We start from the raw sequence: 23373 nt of genomic DNA on the forward strand, positions 1-23373 counted from the left end.
TCCCCCACTATTTTCTGGGATGCCGCCATTCCAGGACACTCAAGGTAAGTCTTCCTGAGAACATAATGTCACACAAAGTTAGGTCGCAGACCTTTGCAAGGGCAGTAACAAGACTGTTAGCTCTTCACTGGAAGTAGTTCTTTATACAAGTTTCTGTAAATTAAGCATTGTTCCAAGATCACAAGCCTCATCCAGAGACTACCAGCAGCTCACTTGCTACTTTAGGCACAAGCTACAGTGTTCAGCCAAAATCTATGGCTATGAGAAGGTTAGCATAGAACTTCAACTTGCTAAGCCAGAAGAACGCTAGCCATCTTGGTAGCTGTATAGCATGCACATGGTCTTCAGGCATGCTTCTTTTCAACCAAGGAAAAGATCTTCCCTGCTTAATATATGCACCCTAATTTTGGGTGTCTGATTTCCAAGGGGGGAGGGAAAGGGGGAAGAGGTGCATGCCATATGTGGAAAGATATAGAAGTCTTAGATATTGGCCTCATTAGAGAACTTGACTTAAGATATGCAGGATGCTGGACTTGATCAAATGGTCCCTCTGAGCTCAACTCTATGAAATCTTGACCCAAGTGTATTCTTTTGCTCAAGAACTCTAAATTTTTAGCAGCAGTAAGTCCCATTTGGTTTAAATTATTTTAAAAGTCAACTTTAGCCTCAGTTCAGTGAGATTATGATGTCTGTTGCAAACAACCCAAGAACAAATTTTGAAAGCAAAAGGTTGAAAAAATGTAACTTCAGATATAGGTAAGCTTTGATTACTATTATAATGAACCTAAGTAAACCTTTGAAAGACAAATGAGAAGGGGCAGTTGGGAACTAAGACCTAGACATATGCTCTAAATTTTTTGGAATGCGACAGATTAGATAAACTAGAATTATTAACTTATATTGAGGCCAACTAATCTATTCTTTACTAGCAATGTTCAATTTCACCAGTAAATGAAAGGTTGACTGAAGGTTTCGAGCTATTCATGGCTTTTTGAACACCGAAAACAGAAAGTATTTTTCACAGATGTGGACTGAAGGCAATAATAATAAATATTGTGCAATACTTACCTGAGGAATCACAATGTCAGCTAATGCCTTTGAAAGCCTGTATAATTCCATTGTGTTTTCTAATTTTAAGGAACCATTATGCTGGACATCATATTTTATACAGTCATAAATATCAGGGATTTTGCTGATATCATATCTTCCATTCTTTGTTTTAAAGTCCTTTTCCAACTTGGACCACCTACGCAGCATTAGTTCTAGCGTTTCACTATGGTAAAGCTGAATATCTAGACAGATGAATATTTGTATTTTAGTGCTTAAAGTTTAAATCAGTTAAAAGCTATTTTGCTGAGTGATTAAAGTATTACGGTGATTACAACTTCAAAATTAACCTCAAAGATAAAAGCAATATTAGTTTACTCCAGGTGACAGCCGATTAGGATAACATAATTGAAAGCCTGGGAATACTCTTACAAAAGGTACCCAAACATTAATCTGAAAAAATCTAAAAAAGGGAATAAGTATGTATATGGGTAGTCCTGCTGCTACCTGCACAGCTATGCCAGCAGAATCAAGACATGCCCTCAAGAGTATCACCAGCTCGTCAGGCAGACTTACAGTGGTTAGAACAGGAGAATTCACTAAATTGCAGACCATGACAAATCAAGAATTGCTCAGGGACTTAGTTTAAAATTAGATGCATTTTTTTTCCTGAAGACAAGTAGGAGTCATGCCCCATTTCTCTCTCACTCCTGTAACAATCCAAGACCAGAAGCTAGAGATAGAGGGAGCCAGGTTGCCGCCAAGAAAAGGAATGTATACTCCCTGGGGCACGGCAAGAATTTGGAAGAAAACAGACACAGGAAAACATCAATATTAAACTATCAATTCAAGTCCTACAGAACTGTAGCCATTAAATGCTGTTTTAATGGTTTACAACGTATAGAGGACAATTTGTACACCATGGGCAGGTCTACACGTGTGCATTTACTGTGCAGTAACCGAAATTACTGCACAGTACAGGTGCACATCTACACATGCATGCCCGTCCTGCACAGTAAATATGGCAACTTATGCTGACTTGAGTGGAAATTTGATACCCGCATCATGAAGATATCAAAATGTACACCCGATTAGTTACTGCGCAGTAATGCATATGTAGACACCTTATAGCACAGTAACACTGTGCATGTGTGGACTGATTTGGGAACAAAGTCAGTCCACACACACACAACGTTAATATGCTTTAGCACCTGCACGTATAGATGCTGACCTACTTCCACTTACTGCGCAATAAATTTAAGCCAGCGTAAATGCATGTGTAGACATGCCCAGTGAGATCTTTCACTGCTTTTGAACAAACAAAAATCTTCAGTGAAGAGACTAATATTCAAAGTCAGTCTTCACTCATATTTATAGCAGTCTATTTTTCCTGCCCTTCTCTGATCTCAGATCTACAGGCATTCCAGTCCTTGCATTATTCTTAAAATATCTGAGTAGTCAACTGCTTTAGTTTCTAGTATAAAAACCAGATGATATAACTGTTAACTGTAACGTCACCACAGATGGTTGGGTTTTTTTTAATTAAACTTGTTGCTAATTTTAACCAGTAAAATCTCTATGCTAAAACTGTACACTCAAGATCAATTTATATGAACTCCCAAAATATCATTTATGAAATGATTTAGATTAGATATGAGCAGATTTAGATTAGACATTAAGAAAAATTTCTTTTAGTGAGGTTTGCCAAAGTCTGGAATGGGCTTCCAAGGGAAGTGGTGCTCTCCCTTATCCTCGAGATCTTTAAGAGAAGACTAGACAAGCACCTAGCTGGGGTCATCTGACCCCAGCGCTCTTTCCTGCCCAGGGCATGACGTTGGACTCAATGATTTACTAAGGTCCCTTCCGACCCTAAAAATCTATGAAATATGAAGAGCAAGCCTAATAAAGAAAGGTTGCACGTCTTATGCCTGTGCAAAGTTAGTAATCTAAAATGGATGAAGTAAAATCTAAAAATATTTTTGTTACCTGCAGACTTGGGATCTTCCATTCGCTGCCTGATTTGAGAGGTCAAGCTTTGGATCAAGGAATATACTTTGTCACATGTCTTCACAGGATTTTTTATCACTTGCATTGATTTTATTAGAGAGATGCTTCCAGATGGATTAAGCTGCAATTTGACATAAAAACATAGTATTTTATTATCATTTTTGTCCATTAGGAGACTATTAATCAGGGATATATCCTCTGACATCACTAAATCAATTACAGTTTATGTCAGAGAAGATATGACAATGGATGGATCACTTTAGGCATGGCCTGTTCATATACTCTCCCACTGAAGTAGTAGTGCCCAGCCTTCTTGCCCTGCAGGCTGGATGAGTGGTATGAATTCAGCCTGCAGGCCTGATCAAGCTGCCCTCTCACCCTGATCCAGCCACACTATCTGATCTGCAGGACTCCTCATGTGTCTGGATACCTGGCAGTAGGGGAGAGGCAATTAACGCTGCCATCACTCCCCTGCTGCCAAACTTCCAGACACTTGAGGTGTCCAGCCAGCTGAATGATGCAGTTCCATGGGCCAGATCTGACCCACAGACCAAGGGTTGAACACCCATATTCTAAAGCATCTATTTTTGCCTTTGTCAAAACAGGACACTAGGTTGGAGGACAATCACCTTGTTTTACTTTGTAGCAAGCCTATGTAATCTACATTCTATTACACTATTTTAGGGCTGGTATGGAGAATGAAATTTTTTCTAGGACAATAAAGTACATATTCTGATTAGCTCAAATTTATAAGTATTCCATGTTTCCTACAACCTCTTTATTAAAATGTTACAGAAGTGTACAAGGGAGTCCACCCCCCTATTCCCAACCCCACCCTGAGATGAAGACCTATTATCTTCATCCAAGTATTAGAATACAGACTGCTCACTTATTTTGTTTAACAGAATGCTATTCATGTAATATATTCTAACCTTTTCATAGTCTTCAGGAGTAAATTCTCTGTCTCGCTGGAGTATTTCATGGAGCCTTGCCTTAACACGATGTTGGCAGCTACTTAAAGAATCACTGTCACTGTCCAATAGACCATTCATATTAGCACTTTTTACCATTTGGACAAGAATAGGAGTCAGTTCTCCCTCCAAAGCTAGTAGTCCCTGGAGAAAACATGACAGTAAACAATCATCAAAAAGGATGCCCTAAAATGTTGACCCAATATGTTAGTGTAAACTAGAGATTGTTCAAATAACTTGCCAATATCTGAAATACTACCCTCAAACCTTATTCATTCCATGAAGCCTGTACGTAACTTTATTTTGTTCCCTTTCCTACATTAGGCTTCCTGGCAGAGATTAGAAGCATAGGGGGAGAAACAAATTTATTTAGTATAAAGATGGCTGAAGGATTGTGAAATTATTTCACAGACATTAGGACTGGAAGGGACTTCATGAGAACATTGGGTCAAGCCCCCTGCCCAAAGGGCAGGAAGTCAGCTGGGGTCAGATGATCCCAGCAAGATAACCATCCAAACATGTCCAGAGTAGATGCTTGTACCACTTCTGGAGGGAGTCTATTCTAGACTCTGGAGACTCAGACAGTAAAGAAGTTTTTCCTTATGTCCAGTCTACTTATGTCTTACTGAGAGGTGACTTATTGAGAAGGGTGAAATGCTTTGCAGTGACTGCAAAATAGAAGGATGCACTAATGATATCCACACCATTCCTCTTCTGATGTTTGGATAGTTTCTAACATAAGGGATGAGAACTTGCTCCTTCCATGAGTCATAAGTTCACCCTAAACACACGTAACTTTTTATTTAGTGTATTGAAGCCATATATTATCCCCAATCTCCTAATGAACATAAATAAGGGTTTTACCAAGAGCTTCATGTTGAAAAGTTTCCCACAGTACCTTTGCAAAAGCTGCTGCAGTCATCTGAACTCGTCCCTCATCAGAAGCATATATTTTGAGATCATGTCGATACGTACTATGTAATCTAAGTAAACCACATCCAGGAAATCCAGCATAATCTCCTACCAAAAAAACATTCTTCTTAGGCTCTCATTCTGTACTTGTTCATTTTTGGAAGGGTCTAATTTATGACATACAGGGCAGGAAAATTACCTTGTCCACCGGGGTACATGCACCTGAAAGCTCTTCCAAGCTCCTCGGCTTGAACCCTGCCTGCAGGGGTCAATTCTCCTCCCCATTTTAGAACTAGTAGTAAGGAAGGCTCATTTCTTTTGCTATCTAATCAAATGCAGAAAGAGAAGTTAGAAGCAACAGGCCAACAAATCCAAACATCTATTTAAGGGCAAAAGAAGTATTCAGTCCTGTGCATCTCATTTAAGAGTTATTCTATCTCTAGAGTTATACTTAAAAAAAAAAAAAAAAAAAAAAAAAAAAAAAAAAAAATCAAGCATAATCCAACCAAACATTGAAACAAAGCATAACTCGGACATTTTAAGAAAGCAACAAAACTTGTATTACAGAGAAAACAAACAGGTAAGAAACCTCATATATTTAAATATATCAAGAATCAGCAAGTTGATGTTTTGTGCACTAACTACTTGTAAATATCCATGAACAAAATTTTAAGGGTTTTAGAAACTCATGAAAGAAACAGGTGGTGGTAGTACATGGAAAAATGTAAGTTTTCTACAAGATACTTCTGATGTATAGTTTATAACATTTTTTCCCTATATATTTTCTGCTACTCAAGAAACCATGTTAAAATGCAAATTACATCTATAATTATAGAAACTCAGCAACTTGAGATCACTACTCATAGTATCACAACAAAAACACTGATGTAAGGCAATATGGTACTTATTTGCCCACAACACAAATGTTAATTTACATACAGTATTCATTCTGTTTTGCTAACCACCATGTACTCTAGAGTTAATATATAAGCATACTATATACTATTTTAAGTGATAATGTGTCAATGATATCGTACCTTCTTCTTCACTTGAAGTTTTTGGGCAACCATGAGGGAGATACGTTAACTGGACTTTGCGATTTATGCCAGAAAAATGTCCATACCTAAAGTGGAAGAAAAAAGCATGCTAAGATTCACAAAGACTGTCAAATGCATACTCCATTTTACCACACTTCTCTATCACTTTGACATACACTAAACCCAAGAATCTGTCCTGTCTGTTTTGTTTAACCTGTTCTCGTAGACAAGATTCAATAAAAAGTTTTAAATGGCCATCATTTAATTATACATTACACCTTCTCACTGCACTGCCCAAAAAATTAATTGTGGAGTTCTGACCTAGAACAGGAAGACCCCTATACTTCTTGCTGATGCTTAATTTATTCTATCCACCCTTTACTGTTTTTTTAAATATCAGTTTCAGCAGTAAATGGCAAAGTGAAACTACCATAAGTTAAAGACATAAGATATTAAGATTTTCTCCATGTTATGATGAATTTTCACATTAGATGAGAGTTACCAAGAACAAGATCTTTTATTTATTATACTCTATACAATTTGCTACATATAAACAGAACACAACAAAAATTCTATTTACTGTATTACAGAAGTGTCTCTGGGCTCCACCTGTATCTAGCACAACAGTATTCTAATCACTACATAAGAAGAGACAGTCTTTGCTTCAAAAAGCTTACTCTCCAACTGGACATGACTAATAAATCTTTAGAACAAAGAAGTCTCCTCCTTATAAGCAGAGAAATGAAAGATAGCACAGATTAAGTACCACAAATCATCCACAAAACTAGAGTAGAGAGAGGAATTAACCCAGCTCTCCTCAGTACCATCCAATTTCTTAAATCACAAGATTATCCTTTTACTCAATACATTTAAAAACTAAGTGCATGATGGGCTTAATCTTTTTTAACATTATAATCTAAAGATTATTCACATTTTGATAATGAAAGAGATCAAAACAATCATTTCAGTACTGATGTGAGGCTAAAAGATGCACTTACATCTCCAACACAGTTTTCAGCTGTTCTAGTTTTGCTTTGCTTTCTTCAATTTCAGAGTCATTGTTTTGTCCAAGTTCTACTAGAAGCTGTCTTGCTATATCAAGCACTTCCTAACAGAGAAAGCAAAACAAAACAAAAAAGTATATGAACAAATTCTTATATTTATCTGACTGTTGAAGAACTAACACTAACAACAACAACAACAACAAACTTGCCTGCAACTGTTTTGGTTTTTTCAGTTTTAATTTTCCAGACTTATATCCATCACATTTTTCAAAGAGATCAAAAAACCTTTAGGAGAAAGCATAACCAATTTAAAACACATCAAATATAATGCTAGATATTAATATACTTTATGGCAATAAACAGATTATCACGTTTAAAAAAAAAAAAGGGAAGTGAGGCTGGAACTAAATCCCTAAATCAGAAAGCGTCTGAACTATGGAGAAAGTTTGTGCAGATGCTAGTGTCACAGGTCTGTCTCTGCTCACTTTAGTCTCATGCCATTAGCCAATGCCTTAAAGTTTTCCTGCTACCTAGCTAAGACTGGAAAAAAGTACTAAACTAAACAAAAGGATATGAAGAATCCTCAGAAATGACTGTATCTATTCTCAATTTTCAAACAAACAAGAAACAAAAGAACACTGAACAGAAAGCCAAAAGTTACTAACTATACAATATTAATCATACAGCTCTAAATAATTAAGGCATATATGCTCTTTATGATGTGAGGACATAATCCGGTCCTAAAACAATAATAATAATTGCAGTGATACCTACTGATGGATCAGGGTCCCATTGTACAGACACATTACAAAAAAGATGGAGAGTACGCATTTATGGGGTCAACAAACTAAGTAACCTAGAGACAAAAAGGACAAAAATTGGCAGAGGACGGGAACATCTCTCATGAAGGGCTTTACATGCAAAGACTAACAGTTTGTGAAAGTAATACAGGGAAAACGAAAGAAAGGGTAGTAACAGAGAGGCAAAGAGGAGACATGGTCAAAGTAGTGAAAAGGGAATATTATCTTTGCCTCAACATTTTGAACAAGATAAAAAATGCATCTATCAAGGCAGGAGTGAAGGTGGTTACATTAGCAGGAAACACAAGTTGAAGGAGGCCTTGAAAGAAAGATTTAACTATGTAGGCAAGGGAAGGGACATATCATAGAGGGTAGAGTCAAGATTTAAACAAAAGCTTGTACCTAGCACATGCACAATCACCACTAAATTAGTTCAACTGAACATGCACATGTACACTAACTACCAAATTTCCTTTACCAAAATGAGACTTACTTCTGATGTTTAACTTCCATTTTCATTTTTTGTTTTGGTGTTCGGTCCCCGTGACGTATTACAGCTATAACACATCTAAGCTCCATCCTGAAAAGAAACAAGTTACATTTCATAGGTCCGTGCAGCTGCAGGGCTTCTAATATTATTAAAATGTGCGGTTCAGTTAAAATTATATATCACATGTTATTGAAATGACTGTAAGAACATAAAAGCTACCTGAAAATGATGTAAAGTGATACAGTAAACTATAAGCAAGTTTTAGGACTCTGCTAACTAGAGAGTATCTACAGCAAGCAGTTTTGCCAAAAAAGTTGATTTTGAGGTTTATTTAGTCAACAAGTATGTTTGTTTGAGGTGTGTTAAGCAGGTACTAGATAACATTTAGTAATGAAAGAAGCCATGTGTAGAAGAAACTACACTTTAAAAACCTGCTGTTCTATACTCAGCTTTACTATGGGTCAGAAACTTCAATAGCTGGATTACCAACTGCAATTCATTTCTTGGTTTCATCACTCAAAATAAGTTTTCAAAGTCAACTGGACATACCTTGTGAAGAGAAAAAAAAATCACAGAAAAGTTATATAGGATTTTTACACAATTCAGGAAGAGTTAGTTTTCTCTTACATTGTTCCAGATGTAGTTGGCACAATAGGGATATCTTCTGCTTCTAAAGGTATTGACCATGGGATTTGAAATTGGGGAGCAAGTTCTCTCATTATGATATTTCTAAAGGAGAAACAAAGAAAACTACATTGTAGTGTTGCGATACTTCAGGCTCAAACAGCACTTATTAGTTCCTTAAAAAATAAATAATTTCCAATCGACTGCTGATCAGACAAACACTGAGCACTGATGGGTTTCTATAGGTATTTTATTCATTTTTCAAATGTTTAAACACTTATTCCATCGAAGACTTGGATACTTGAATATACAATCTACAAAGACAATTTAGCACTATCTGAATTAGTCAATGACCTGATGAAACATGTATTCTTGGTATGCAGATATGATGAAAGAGTCTAAGTAGGCTGAATTCTAGCCTGCAGTTCTGGTGGGAAACACTTGGAGGGGAGGTGGGGAGCATATATTGATGCAAATATTTGCTGTAAATATTTTTGTAAGTAGTACACCTACATGCCCTTTTCAACCCAGGGGTGATGGCAGTCTAGAAGGCTGCAGAGACTGCCCTCTGATTGGTTCCCCATGACATTATGTTTAGTTTTTATGGGTGGCTGTTAGTTCCTGTGCCGAATTCTTTTTGTCACAGGTTTTGTTAGAAGTTTGGCTGGCTGGCCTGAGAGAAAGAAAGAAAAAAGAAAGAGGGATTTGTCCCAGTCACCACATGGCCAGGAAGACAGCTGCCTCTGCAGCCAATACAGTTCTCCATGCCTGGCAGAAGTCAGGACTGCCTCCCACCCTGCCCCATGCCCTCTGCCAGCCCTTAGAGCTCCCTCCGGTTGCTGCAGGGGGGCAGAGAAGGGCAGGAGCAGCCCTGGACTGGGCTGCTCCTGTCAGATGCAATTTGCTCCCGATGGGGGCACACATGTAGCCATGCGCCTGGCAGCACATTAATAAGCCTAAATTTTCTGCTCAGAAAATTCAGGTACATTAATTGTATATGTAGATGCGCCCACTGTGTATCATAGAAAAGGAGATTCTAAGCTGGTTCACAACATTTCTGAATGATTAAAAAACATGTTAAATTTGTCTAATAACAAGGGAAAATGGCAAGAACAAAAAAGAGACAACGTAGTTAAATGCTCTTCCTATTAAAATAGAAAAAGTTTAAAAAAAAAAAGAGACTTAGGGTATCATTGGACAGCGCATTAGAAATGTTGGAAGTTGGTCACCCAGCTTCAAGAAGGTATCAAGTAGATAATGCAAAGATTACAATACAAGGATCAACCCCTCAATTTTTATGTAGATCTTCATAGTTAAACCTTCACAAAGGCTGGCTAGTGAAAATGCAATGGTATTCATGACATGCACAACAATAGGGGATTCAGGCTCAAAAGTAAGTTATTAGACTGTTAAAAGGCTAGAGCAGGACTGTTCATCACGTAAGTGACTGGGGACCACACACTCCATAACCAACCCCAGGACTCCCCCTCCTCACTGTGGGGCTCCCAAAATTGTTTGCCAATTATGTAATTCAGCTATAACAATTTTTTAGCATATGGAAAAATTTTAATTGAAAGCTCTTAACAGTGTAGTTCATACCTAGTTTAACTCGTCTGCAAAACTGAGGAGAAGTACACATGGATCTTCAGAATTTTTTCCACTAACTTTAATGAATAAATGATTTACAGCAAATTATCCTAAAGTTGATGCTACTACCTAGGATTTCAGTTGAATCAGGAACTGTTTCTCTCACTTCAGGACTGGTGCCAGATCACTCAGCAGTGAGCTTTTTGCACTGTATCAACCATGTAATCTGGCTGTAAAACCAGCTTAACTAGCCAACAGAAGATCAATCTAGTTTAAGAAAGATGCTTCACTGACATACAGTCAGATTTCTCTCTCTCTATAATCTCTTATTATCCTTCTCTGCTACCAGGATAGCAGATAAAAGGAGCATAGGCAGGAGGATTCAGTTCCAGTCCTGGGCTAGATTCTCAGCCCTTTGGGGCCACCTGAGACTTTAAAAGTCAAAAACATAGCTAGATATTTTCTGAAAGCTGCTTCAACACAAAAATAAAAACAATAATATAAAATAAATAAGCATACGGTTTTTACCAGGACATTTTTATCAAACAGCTTTATAAGCATATACATAAAATGTTAGAGCAATGTACCATGCAATTTCATTTTTTCTCCAAAGAAGTTACGCATGGAAGCATATTGGTAACGACTGGATAGTGATATTGCCAACAAACAAAATATTTTATTGCATTATTCCATGCAGGAGAAGATATTTGAAGAACAACCTTGCCTTCACAAATCAAGCAATATTTCTCTCAATTGCTGAATGTCAAGTACTTTTTTTTCCTTAAATCTTTCCCAGTATAGCTGATTACCAAACATTTTTGGTGCAGGTTTGTGCACTATTCATGCATAAAATATTAACTATTTTATATTGCACAATTGAATATTTACCCTGTATTTTAAATAAGGGGCAGTTTAATTTGTACTTTTAAATTTAACTTGTAGTTTGCAAAAGTAAAAAACATAATCATAAGTTAGCAGTGTTATTCAATATTTAGAAAAAAAAAACAAGTGAGGGGCAGAAAATGAGCAACTAAGCCATTCCCAAGACAGAATAAACAGATATTGTTAAATCAAACTTTCAAAGCTAGGCTTACCTACACCTGTACATATATAAATTTACAGACACATGCCCGATATATGTAAATGCCAGATGCCTTGTCTGTCATGAGTGCACACACACTTAATATGCAGACATATTACAGAAAATAGGCACATGTGCTCAGTTGTGCTTGTCTGCATAAAAAATTCTGGTCTAGTCATAAGAACAAAATGCCCCTTTTAATATAGTTATTCTATTTATTTCAATGTATTTATTCACACAATGCTTGTACCAGAGTCAGTGCATTTATTTCAAGGAGACTTGGGGAGGAAAAGGAAGTGGGGAAAAGGAAATGTAATTATAATTTAACATAATGTCCAAAATAATTAACTCTTACCCAAGTATCTTAGCACAATCATCATAATATTTCATGGAGTTCTTTACAAAACTGAAGCCATTCACGTCACAGACATAGGATTGTCCATTAGCACGCAACAAATCAAAGCCACAAACTGTTTGCTGTTAAGAATAAACAGTTAAAAGTACAGATTATTTCCATTTCAGTTAATGGGCATATGTCCAGGCTCTGATCTGCATGTCTTAAAACGTTGTTTTAGTATTGCTCTGATCTGAAAACATGAAGCAAACAATAGTCTTTGTGCCTACTGTCTGTCTTCCAGTGACTTCTTATTAAATTAGCTTGATTTATACATACAATGCTTTCTTATTAGCTTGACGTGCAAGGATGGGCTCCTATTTCCTTACATATTCCTAGCTAAAGGAATTCTTCAAGCCAAATACTGCCTTTAGTTGAAACCCAGATTTAACTGGAAGAATTACTTTATGTTAGTGCTGAAAGGCAAGAAAAGAACTCTCCCTGCCTTTCTGAAAAGCTAAAAGTTATAAATAAATATATATATATTTTCTAAATTTAATATATTTAATAAATACTATTACATGTGATATTCCAAAATAATACCTTGAAAATGACTGTTAAAGTAGCATACCCATATATATTTTTATCATCTAGCATTTAGTAATGACCCCACCAGACCAGGCGCTATACAAATGCAGAACCAAAAGTAGAACTGTTTTAAGAGTCCAAATTAGAACAAGATTGTTACACCAGATTATACATTTAGAGTCCTTTGAGAAAGAAGAGAAGGAGTTCTGATGATACGCTAAGTGAAAATTAACCAATGTACATTGAGACCACATAGATACTATATTTACCTGAATATAAGATGAGTCCTCCCCCTTGCCCCCTCAGTCAGATTTGGAAAAAAAGCCCCTTATCTTATATGTGCATGCAAAGCAGAGGGGAGAGCAGGCAGCTGCTACAGCTCTGACTGGCCCAGAGCTGAGGTTGGAGTTAGAGTTAGACCTGTGGCAGCCTCCTGCCCACTCCCTTCCCTCCCCCTTACTGTCAGGGACAGCTTGCCTCTGGCTCGGGCTGGAGTCTCTCCCGGGCACAGGCATGGAGCACATGGCAGGTTCTTCTGGCCAGCCAATCAGGTGCACCACCAACACTACTGCACTACCTTCCCAAGCTTCCACTGCTGTGCTCCAGGACCGGGTCAGAGCAGCTGGAGCAGTGTCTGACCGGTGGGGGACGCTGTCAGAGGCTGTGGGGAGATGGGGATGTGCAGGTGGCAGCAGGGGCAGGAAGGCTGCAAGGGGAAGAAGTGGGAGAGGCAAGGGGGCCACCTGACACCCCCCGCCACTGCTTTCCCTGCTGTGGCTGGGGGGGCGGGGGGGAGGAGAGAAGAGGGAGTGGAATTCAAGACAACCTTTCAACACTTGGCTTCTATACCTGGAAAATTATAACAAATGTATAAATTTTCCATATGTAGAATCTAATTAATGGGGGGCTGTCTTAGAGTAGATATGGCAGTGGTCACCAACCAGTGAATCTCGATCCATCAGTAGATCTGGGAGCCCCTTGGAGTCGTTCCGAGGCTGGGGTGGGGAACTGAGTGCCTGCACACACATGCCCAGCAGATAAATCCGTGGGAGGGAAGAGGCGGGAGCTAGATCAAGGCCCCTGCAGTGAGGGACAGTGCCGCAGAGGCAGGAGCAAGGGTATGTTGTGTGGGGCCCCGGCTGGATGGGACTTACCTGCTGGGAAGGCGCATCCCCAAATAATTTTTCTCCCTCTACCTTGATCTGTCCCCCCTTCCCTCCCCACAGACTTACCTGCTGGGCGAGGTGGGGAGGGGGGGAAAGGCAGTGCACAGTAGATCTTAGGTTGCTTTCAAATGCCAAAGGTGATCTCCTACTTAAAAAGGGTGGAGACCACTGAAGTACGGTATATACCCGTGGATGCATACAGACAATATAGATTGAAATGGCTGCCAATGAGGACATTTAACTGCTTTCCTAGATTATTTCATAGAAAATGTTTTATTTGGGACTCTTGGCACTGCCACTCTGAAGACAGCTTATCACTTTTCCTCAGTGTTTGTTTTGGTTCAAACTTAAACATAAACATATGACTAACTGCAGCTATGCTTGCTATTAAGTATAAACCCCATGCAAATATATTTGCTTAATTAAAAAAAAAAGAACAGCCTTTACAAATTACTCTGCGCACAAATGCATACATGCTCATACATGTGTAAACAAAACAAACCATATATTTTATGTGTGCTTTCTGCATTTAGAGGTCTCAGTTCATTCACAACAAGGATAAGAATATCAATGAACTAAAGTATTTGAAACGAGAAGTCATCCAATTAAATAAAACATGAAAGTTCAGGTAAACTTATTGCTATATCCCCAAAGTTCTGCAACGATAAGATCTCTGCTTCTGAGCACTGAATTCCTGCAAAAGTTTCACCTAGTAAACAGTTCATTAGTATTAAACGTTTGATCAGATAGCCTAGATCCATTTACCTTAAATGCAAGGCATACTTTCCAGGCTATCAACTTCTCTCTTGCATTCAGAATGACTGGATATCTCACTTCTTTTCCTTCACTGTCTCGTTCTACTTTACCATCTAGAGCAGGGGATTTTCGAGCTTCAGCATGTGCATAATCTGGACCTACTGTGTACACCTTTATTTCAAAGGAGAAGAAAAGTTAATGTAGTTAAAGTGATTCATATGTGTTCAAGAACCTTGCTAAGTTTTCCTGAACTTGCAGCACTTCTGCAAATTAAATGGTAGTGTCCTTCACCATTGATGAGGCAGCCCTTAGGCACCCTTTTTACTGTATATCTTCATAGTTTACCATCTTTTGTGGCAAATTGGACATGCATGAAACAAGATGGAAGTTGGCCACAGTACCACAGATAGAAACATCTTGCAGAGGCTACTCAGTTGCAGAATAAAGATGATTAAAACACTTAAACTAGGGTAGTGCAGAAACAAAGAAGAAATTATTGTTCTTCACCAGTGCATCTGCAACATTTCATAGAGAAGATTTATTTCAATCCAGTAAACTGCAATTTTCTCCTCTTGGTAGTTGGACTAAGTACTTTCTCTTGGGAAGAAACCGCTTGATATATGTGACCAGATTTTCTGTATGAGCTGTTTGCTTGCATGGGTAAAAAGGAAGGTCCTGAGAGCATATGATTTCAACCAGTAAAGCTCAATGAAGGTGGTGTTGAGAGATCTTTACCCTGCAGCCTGTGCTTCAGACCCACAAACTTTAAAAAATAGCATTTTTGTGGCCTTTGATCAAAAAATTATTACCTGACATTATCAGTCTATCCCTATTACTGACCAACATCACATTTTCTCCTCTTGATGGTTGTAGAAAGAATTCCCCTGGTATCTAGGAGGTCTGATCTCTTTGGCCTCTGTCAAATTGGGTATAGATTTGGCTTTGGCACAAAGACAGAACTGATTGAAAAACCTCTTCCTGGATGAAAACTAGGGGCCGCATGCTGGTGTTTCTACTATTAACTGCCTTCAATATCACTGACCATAAAGAGTTATTGAGTCACTTAAGGACTCTCATATTGATAGACAGATCTCAGCGTGTCATTGCAGGGAACTTCCCTTTCTCCTGAAGAGCTCTGATGTGTATAACTCTGCATGTAACTACTCTGTCACCCCACCTATTTAAATATATACATGTCACTGTTACAATGCTGTAATCCCCAATTACACGTCTCAATTTTTCTGATGCACGTCAGTGTCTCACCTCACTGTGTACCTAAGAATAAGGCATGGATGAGAGCAAACAAGTTGAAGTGAGCTCAACACAGAGAAGACTATGATGATGGCAAGTTAAAGAAGCAGCTGAAAGATGCTACAGGCATGATCAGTCCCTCTGACTGAAGGAGCAAGTGCCATTAGTTACTGTGGGTGGGTGATTTTATATACTTAACTGCAGTTTCAGACCCGCAGTACAACAGTAAGCTAGGCTTGGAAGGCTGTGACCTTTCCTTTCAGAAGCAGATCCTGTCACTGTTTTGCCACCTCAAAATCAGATTATTTAATATGGTGTACAGGGGGCTATATGCTAAAGTTATATAAAGACTAAAGTTGGTGCAGAACATAGTGGCTCACTTCCTGAGCAATGTAAACTGGTAATGTATAACATCACTATTGTGGGATCTGAAGTGACAGCCCTTTTTAATAGGTTCAGAGATTGTAAGGCTGGAAGGGACCTTGAAAGATCATCGGATCCAGCCCTCTGCACCAAGCAGAAAAGATAACTGAGGGTTATCTGACTCCACTAAGGTGACTGTCTAGTCTCCTCTTGAAGATTTCCAGGGTAGGTGATTGCACCATCTCTGGAAGGAGCTTATTCCACAGTCTGGACACCCTGACTATGAAGAAGTTTTTCCAAATGTTGAGCCTGAATTGATCTTCCAGGAGTTTGCGGCCATTACGCCTAATTTTCCCCTTGAGTGCCCTATTGAACAGCTGCTCCCCGAGCCCTTGATGTACTCGCCTAGTGTAGCAGTAAGCTGCTACCAGGTCCCCTCTCAGCCTTCTTTTCCTCAGGCTAGAGAGTCCCAGATCCCTCAGCTTTTCCTCACATGGCTTGCCTTTTAAGACTCTGATCATATAGGTGGATCTTCTTTGGACTCTCTCAAGCTTGTCCATGTCCTTGTTGACATGTGGTGCCCAGAAATGGACGCAGTACTCCAGCTGTGGTCTCACTAGCGGTGAGTAGAGCAGAAGAATCAGCTCCTTGGCTTTGCTGGAGATGCATCTATTGATGCATGCCAGAGTATTACTTGCCCTACTGGCTACAGCATCACACTGCTGGCTCACACTCATACTGTTGTCTATTATTACCCTCAGATCCCTTTCATTCGTGGTGCTAGTCAGTTTGGTTCCACCAAGCCTGTAGGTGTGTTGGGGGTTGCTTGTCCCGAGGTGGAGCACTTCACATTTCTTGACATTGAACTTCATCATGTTCCGATCTGCCCAACTTCCTAGCCTGTCTAGGTCCACCTCTATCTGTAGCTTATCTTCAAGCATCATCACACTTCCCCAAAACTTGGTGTCATCCATGAACTTGGCCAGTGAGCTCTTCAACCGCACATCCAAATCGTTAATAAGGATGTTGAAAAGTACTGGACCGAGCACCGACCCCTGCAGGACACTGCTGCCCAGTTCTTGCCAGGATGACACAGATCCGTTCACTACGACTCTCTGGGTCCTATCCTGCAGTCAGTTTCTCACCCACCTAACTGTCTCAGAGTTAAGCCCACAATCCTCCAATTTTCTCGCAAGGACATCATGGGATACTAGATCAAAGGCCTTTTGGAAGTCTAGGTATACAATGTCAACCTGCTTTTTTGTGTCCAGGCGGCGAGTTACCTGGCCATAGGAGGAGATGAGGCTGGTAAGGCAAGACCTGCCTGCGATGAAGCCTTGTTGGCTGTCATTCAGAATTTTACCTTCTGAATGACAGCCAGCAAACTTATCACAGATAGACTCCTTGATGAACTTTTCTAGGGTTTTCCCTAGGATGGAAGTTAGGTTGACTGGCTTATAGTTACCCGGGTCCTCCCTCCTGCTCTTCTTGTGAATGGGCATAACATTAGCCCTCTTCCAGTCCTCAGGGATTTCTCCAAAGCGCCATGAGTTGTAGAAGAGTTTTGCCAGGGGTTCCACAACGACTTCGGCCAGCACTCTCGGATGAAGATCATCCAGTCTTGCTGACTTGTATACGTCTAATTTTATTAATTGGTCGTATACCAATTCTACGGCAACAGCAGGAAGGCAATTATTCCTACCGTGCTCATCCTCTACTCTACCCGGAGTGGTTTTCCCCTTGGTCTGGTGAAAGACGGGAGGCGAAGTAGTCATTCAGGAGTTCAGCTTTCTCCTGGGTGCCGGTAACCAGCTCTCCTGAGTTGCTGAGCAATGGCCCCACACTTCTATTTGTTTTCCTCCTGTTCCCTAGGTATCTGAAGAAGGATTTCTTGTTGTCCTCGATTCCCGTTGCTAATCTAAGTTTGGCCGCCACTTTAGCCTTCCTTATCTGTTCCCTGCAAATGCAGGCCGTCATGGAACAGTCCTCCTTGGTACCTGCCCTGAGCTTCCATTGTTTATAAGCCTCTTTCTTCTTTCTTAAGAGGACTGTGATTTCCCTGTTTAGCCAAGAGGGCTTCCCAGTCCTTCTGTTACCTTTTCTCTGCATGGGAATGGACCTCCTCTGTGCTTCAAGGATCGTGTCCTTACGGGACAACCACTCTTTGTGCACACCTTTCACCTTAGGTCCCTGGTCCCACAGCACATGCCCTACTAGTGACCTAAGCTTGTTGAAATTTGCATTTTTGAAGTCTAAGACTTCAATCTTTCTATCCCGTTTGTCTGCCTTACATCAGACAGTGAACATGATGGTTTCATGGTTGCTGTTGTCCAGACTTCCCTCTATATTTAAGTCGGTCACCAAATCATCTCCTTTGACCAGGACCAAGTCTACCAGACCAACCTCTGGTTGGTCCGTGCACTTCCTGAGTCAGAAAGAGCTCGTTGATACAGGTCAGGAAGGATCGCGACCATTCCAACTTGGCCAAGTATTCCTCCCAGGAAATGTATGGATAATTAAAATTGCCCAAGAGTAATAGCCCTTTGGGTTCTAACTGAAATTTTAAGATGTTGATTATGACCTATAAAATCCTACTTGCTCTGAGACTGAGGACTCTCGGGACTTCTTCTACACCGGTAAGAAAAAGACAAAAATCTGGTGACATTCCAAGCATATTGCAAGACATTTGTTTGGTAGTATTTGGAGAAGACTGAGAAAATACCTTCTGCACAACAAAGAAGGAAAAAGGGGTTTTTTTTTGGTTCCTGGCTGAATTCCTGTAAAAATAATTACTTTATTTTTGCTGGGATTTTATGGTATTACTGGAGGAGGTCATGGTGCCTAGTCCATGGATACTTTAAATTTAAATCAAGAAAAAAAAAAATAGATGAAGCAAATAAACAACCCCAAAACTGCAATGGAAAACTCATAAGACACACTTTGTATTTATTTTCTCCAAAGCAGTACAATATTATTGCTTACTAGTACTAGTATACTATAACATACCTAGTTAAAAGTTCATTTTAATTGAAGAATGTTGTGTCATCTTTCACACTAAAACTACCAGGGTAATGATTGTGTACATTTCTGCTGTTAGTGCTACCACAATACAAAAAAAGAAGAACAACTTCTTGGGTAATAACACTAAGGTGATATTTAGAGCAAAGATAACGGAAGACATTCTTCATATTAAAAGAACTGCTTTTTCCTAGAGCAACACAAACATTCATTACTTTTGAACTGTTTCACAACTTCACTAAAATTAATCCATCCCACAAAGATATCCTTTCACCTCTAGAGCTGCCAAACTCTTGGAACATTTGATTGTTCTAAATATAAGCCAGAACATGCAGTTGTCATACCTTCACATCAGTGCCATCCGTAGGCATGAACTCCTCGTAAATGTAGGAGCCTGTTTTTCTCACGTTGCTTTCAGGGGAGTAAACACTGCTTCTGCTGCCAATCTGAAACAAATAGTTTTCTATTAAAAAGGCCACAAAGTACTTCTCCTTAAAAATACTTTTAGCTCCTTAAATATACTGTGCACTCTCTGGTAACTGATCTTTCTGTTTTTTCTTCCATAATTCAGTTATTTTCCGCCCCTCTGATCTATAGATACATTAAGCCATTCAGAGGGTTAGCTATAGAGATCTAACCATTTAGGAAAGCTCAGAAGTATTTAGTAATTTTCCTAAATGACGGAATTATTTCTATACCTTAACAGAGTACAACATTACTCTCTCTCTCTGTACTTCAGCATTAAGGGCACTGGAAGACATTTCATTAGTCTATTAATCATGCCATAAACTGCAACATGGTTTACTCCATTTACAGGATAAAATGAGAACCCAGCCACAAGATGTCCTACCTATAATGTAGAACTTCCTTTGGCCGATTTAAATATTGCCTTAAAATTAAAGGTGTGACATGTCTCAGACCCTGACCAACAATCAGTTGATTGTCAGCACTGGCCCAGAACACACTTGGGTCCTGAACTGAGCCCAGCACAGTTTGCAGCCTTGCCCTGCAGCCTCCTGTGGGATGTACATCTGGGTATTGAAATTTAAAAAATTTAGTATGGGGAGCTGAATGATACTGTCTGCCATTGGCACATTTGTAGCCTTGCATGCAGGAGTCTGGGCCAGTCCCCCCCACCCCCACTCAATCTCTCGATTGAGGAAAGGGACTGTCCTAGCTCCCCTTCTGATGTTCAGTGCAGTACAGCCCTGGGGACCAAGATAGGGCCACCCCCTGGCTCATCCCCAGGATTGGACTGGGAGAAGCCCCTAGACTCCAACTGGGACCCAGGACTGCCCCAAGTTCAATCCTGCATAAGGATGGGGTACAGGGCAGACCCTGTTCCAAAAACCGTACATGCAGCCCAGTTTGGCTGCATATGCAGCATTTAAAAGACTGGAGGCCACAATCCCAGCACCAGAGAGCCTCTTTCTGACCTCAGCTTCCTGGTGTCCCAGGTTTTTGAACACTGCATGCAGCCCATGTTAAGATTGGTCATGGCACAGTTCCATGAACACAGCCAACTGCTGCTCAATCCATGGGATTAGGCTGGAGCAGCCTCATTCCCAGTTTGGCCCCAACAGTGGCACGACTGCAATCTAAGGAATTTTGTAATTCCAAACAGTGTCCTGTCATGTGTTTGTGTCATGGCAGGCTGCATGATGTTTGGGATGGAGCACAAAATTCCTCAGATCCCAATTATTCCATTATTTTAACTCTGCCCGAGGCTTAACAGCACATGTTAGGCTGTACCATGTTCTATGTTTTATTCAAAGTTACATTACATTGAATTTCAGCCTAAATATATTAAATAAATAGTATAAAGGAAAGGCACAATGAACTAGCACCTGTTATTTCTGAGGAGCTATACTGCACAGGCAGTGTAGCTTTAGAAGAGCCCCATGTGGATGGGCTATATTTAGCAGGAATCATCATCTGTGAGGCAGGTTCATAATTGAGTTTTGATGGACCTACAGCTGCTGCTGCATGCTCAGAATGCAGTGTTGGAAAGCATACTTTTCCCATCTTCCATGACAAGGAAACTACAACTTTTCATTTTAGAAATGTACTCTGACAGATATTTTATTCAACCCAAGACCATGCAAAAATCTGTAGTTAAAGAGAAGGTTGCCACATTCTCAATTACCTGTAACTATTCTGGAAGCACTTGATGCCAAGTGTTCCAAAAGCAGTACTGATTGCCTGAATAACAGGTCTGGATTAAATTTTTTTTTGGCTTGTATTTTTAGTGCAGTTTTGGGTGATATGACCATGTTTTGTAAATACCAATACAGTTCATTTTAATAGGTCTTAAACATTTTAATTTGGGGTGATCTATTTTAAAGGAGAAGAAATGAAGGACTAATTAACTAAATTTCTGGAAGAAGATGGGCAGGGTTCACCTATCCAGCAGCCCAGTAATGAGAACACTCTTACTTTCTTCCTCCCCTCGCCCCCTCCTCCCAAGACATCAGAACTGAGATTCAAATCCTCTCTCTGCCTCAGGGATTGTGGACCTTGTCTATCACTTCTTAAGAGTCTCCTAACCTCCAATCAAAATCTAGTGCAGAACTGGAACTGGCTTTGAAACAAGGTTTGACACCTCTCAGAAGAAAAAAAAGAATTGGTAGATTATTACTACTCCGCCTTTCTCTGATTTGGTTCACTAAATATTTATGGAATACAGGCGAAGCGGTACAGTGTCAACAAGACACCTGTGCTTGGAGATTAAGAGTTCAAATCCCCTCAGGAAGAGGAAGGATTTGAACCTTCATCTCCCAATTTTGGATTAACTGCTCTAATTACTGGGCTAGCTGGAAAAAAGAAAACCACCACTGCCACCACCACAGGTTCTCTTCTCTAGCTCTTCATTTCTTTGGCTTTGGTTACAGATCCCCAACATAAAATTTTCCTTCCTGAATTATATACATGTTATATATATACAAACGGAGGGCAGTGTGGCATCTCATCCAGAGAAACTATAGACTAGCAAGTCTAGAGTCTATAATAGGGTGCTCAATCTCCAGCTGGGGGCCAAATGAGGCCTGTGGAGCCTTGGAATCTGGCCTGTGGGACTCTTCAAGACTTAGAAAATTTGGTGGCAGGGGAGGAGTGGCCATTAATACAACCACTTTCCAGCCCTGCACGCCTGGTGAGAGTCATACCTCCTTCCCTCCATGTGCCTGGGCCATGCCTCTCCCCCGTGCTACCATCTGCTTAGCTTCAAACAAACACAACCCCAAGGGTGTGCATGGGCATGTACCTCTCTGTTCAAACAATGAGCTAAACTTTGTGAAAGTTTTTGGATTTCAGACTTGAGCCCTTTTTACTTCTCATGCAGCCCCATGTAATAGAATCAATAAGCAGAGTCTATGATCTACATATTCCCCTGTATTAGAATACTGCTGAGGTAATGTGAGAAGACCCTCCCACAGACGGAGCGTTTTTTGGCCCAAACCTGAAACCAGCAAGGTAAAGCACCAGCAGGGCTGATCCACATGTTGGTGCAGGGTCCTTAAGCGGATTCTTACAACAGAGCTCTGCTCTATGCGAGGCAAAACTAAAAGAGCTGCAATGCACTAGCTGCTGTGTAAGTGCACCAGCAAAGCTCCTTCAGGCCATGGAGCTCTGTCAGGCCCTTACAACAAAGTTACAACAGTGATTACTTTCAAAGTATAAAAGCCATAATTCTGCTATAGAATCTGGCTTTATATTTTCAGCTTGGAAAGCTCTGATGGAAAGCTACACAAGTTACTTTTGTGTTTGGTCTCTTATATCACTAAAAACAGACACAAGATTTGAGTCATTCGGTGTGATGGGACATCTGTAATTTCTTTCAGCATGGCAATATTCTCACCTTCCGAAAGAGCCTCTGGCTACCCCCTCCAGCAGATGTTGGATAATAAATGTAAACGTTGTGGTCCTCGGCACTAACTGGCTTTTCTACAAATGGCTTTTGGAATACTTCCCCATTCACTTCCACATGGTCTTCTCCCTCAATCAAATTGCATTCTGTTGGGAAAAACAGTACATACAATAATGGATTATTATACAGAGATGGTCCACTACAGACACCATAACTATTTACTTTCCATAAATGAATTCACAAATATCTTTAGACCTAAGAGGAAGGAATTAGGATTTGGCACTAGAACAGCTCCACGCTTGCTTCTTCTTGAAGCTGGGGATGGACCTCAGCTCTTCCTCCTTTCCCTAGATTTGCTCCCAGTTTATTGACCAGACTCCTTTGAAACTCACCTCACAGGAAAGGGAGATGAGTCAATGAAGGGCATGAAGCCCAAAGGTGCTATTTCAGTGTGCTATTCTAGTTTAACAGT

General features: G+C 40.0%; 1 protein-coding gene across 36 annotated transcripts in view; it reads right to left on the reverse strand.

Moving 5' to 3' along the window:
- PPIP5K2 (diphosphoinositol pentakisphosphate kinase 2) overlaps positions 1 to 23373 on the reverse strand; it is an 85573-nt gene that overhangs the window by 29139 nt on the left and 33061 nt on the right. For all 36 annotated transcript variants that reach the window (XR_003093886.1, XR_003093883.1, XR_003093890.1 and 33 more), the window contains 14 exons: positions 22893 to 23047; positions 19381 to 19482; positions 14414 to 14575; positions 11916 to 12037; positions 8896 to 8997; positions 8272 to 8358; positions 7188 to 7263; positions 6973 to 7082; positions 5975 to 6060; positions 5137 to 5262; positions 4924 to 5045; positions 3987 to 4169; positions 3034 to 3175; positions 1069 to 1292 (listed from right to left, as the gene is read on the reverse strand). Coding sequence is in view for 26 of the 36 variants with exons in the window: in XM_025203294.1 (XP_025059079.1) it covers positions 1069 to 1292; positions 3034 to 3175; positions 3987 to 4169; positions 4924 to 5045; positions 5137 to 5262; positions 5975 to 6060; positions 6973 to 7082; positions 7188 to 7263; positions 8272 to 8358; positions 8896 to 8997; positions 11916 to 12037; positions 14414 to 14575; positions 19381 to 19482; positions 22893 to 23047 (1799 nt within the window). In the remaining 10 variants the exon portion in view is untranslated. The remainder of the gene's footprint in view (positions 1 to 1068; positions 1293 to 3033; positions 3176 to 3986; positions 4170 to 4923; positions 5046 to 5136; positions 5263 to 5974; positions 6061 to 6972; positions 7083 to 7187; positions 7264 to 8271; positions 8359 to 8895; positions 8998 to 11915; positions 12038 to 14413; positions 14576 to 19380; positions 19483 to 22892; positions 23048 to 23373) is intronic.

Source organism: Alligator sinensis, unplaced genomic scaffold (genome assembly GCF_000455745.1).
Source record: "Alligator sinensis unplaced genomic scaffold, ASM45574v1 scaffold575_1, whole genome shotgun sequence".
Classification (NCBI taxonomy): Eukaryota; Metazoa; Chordata; order Crocodylia; family Alligatoridae; genus Alligator; species Alligator sinensis.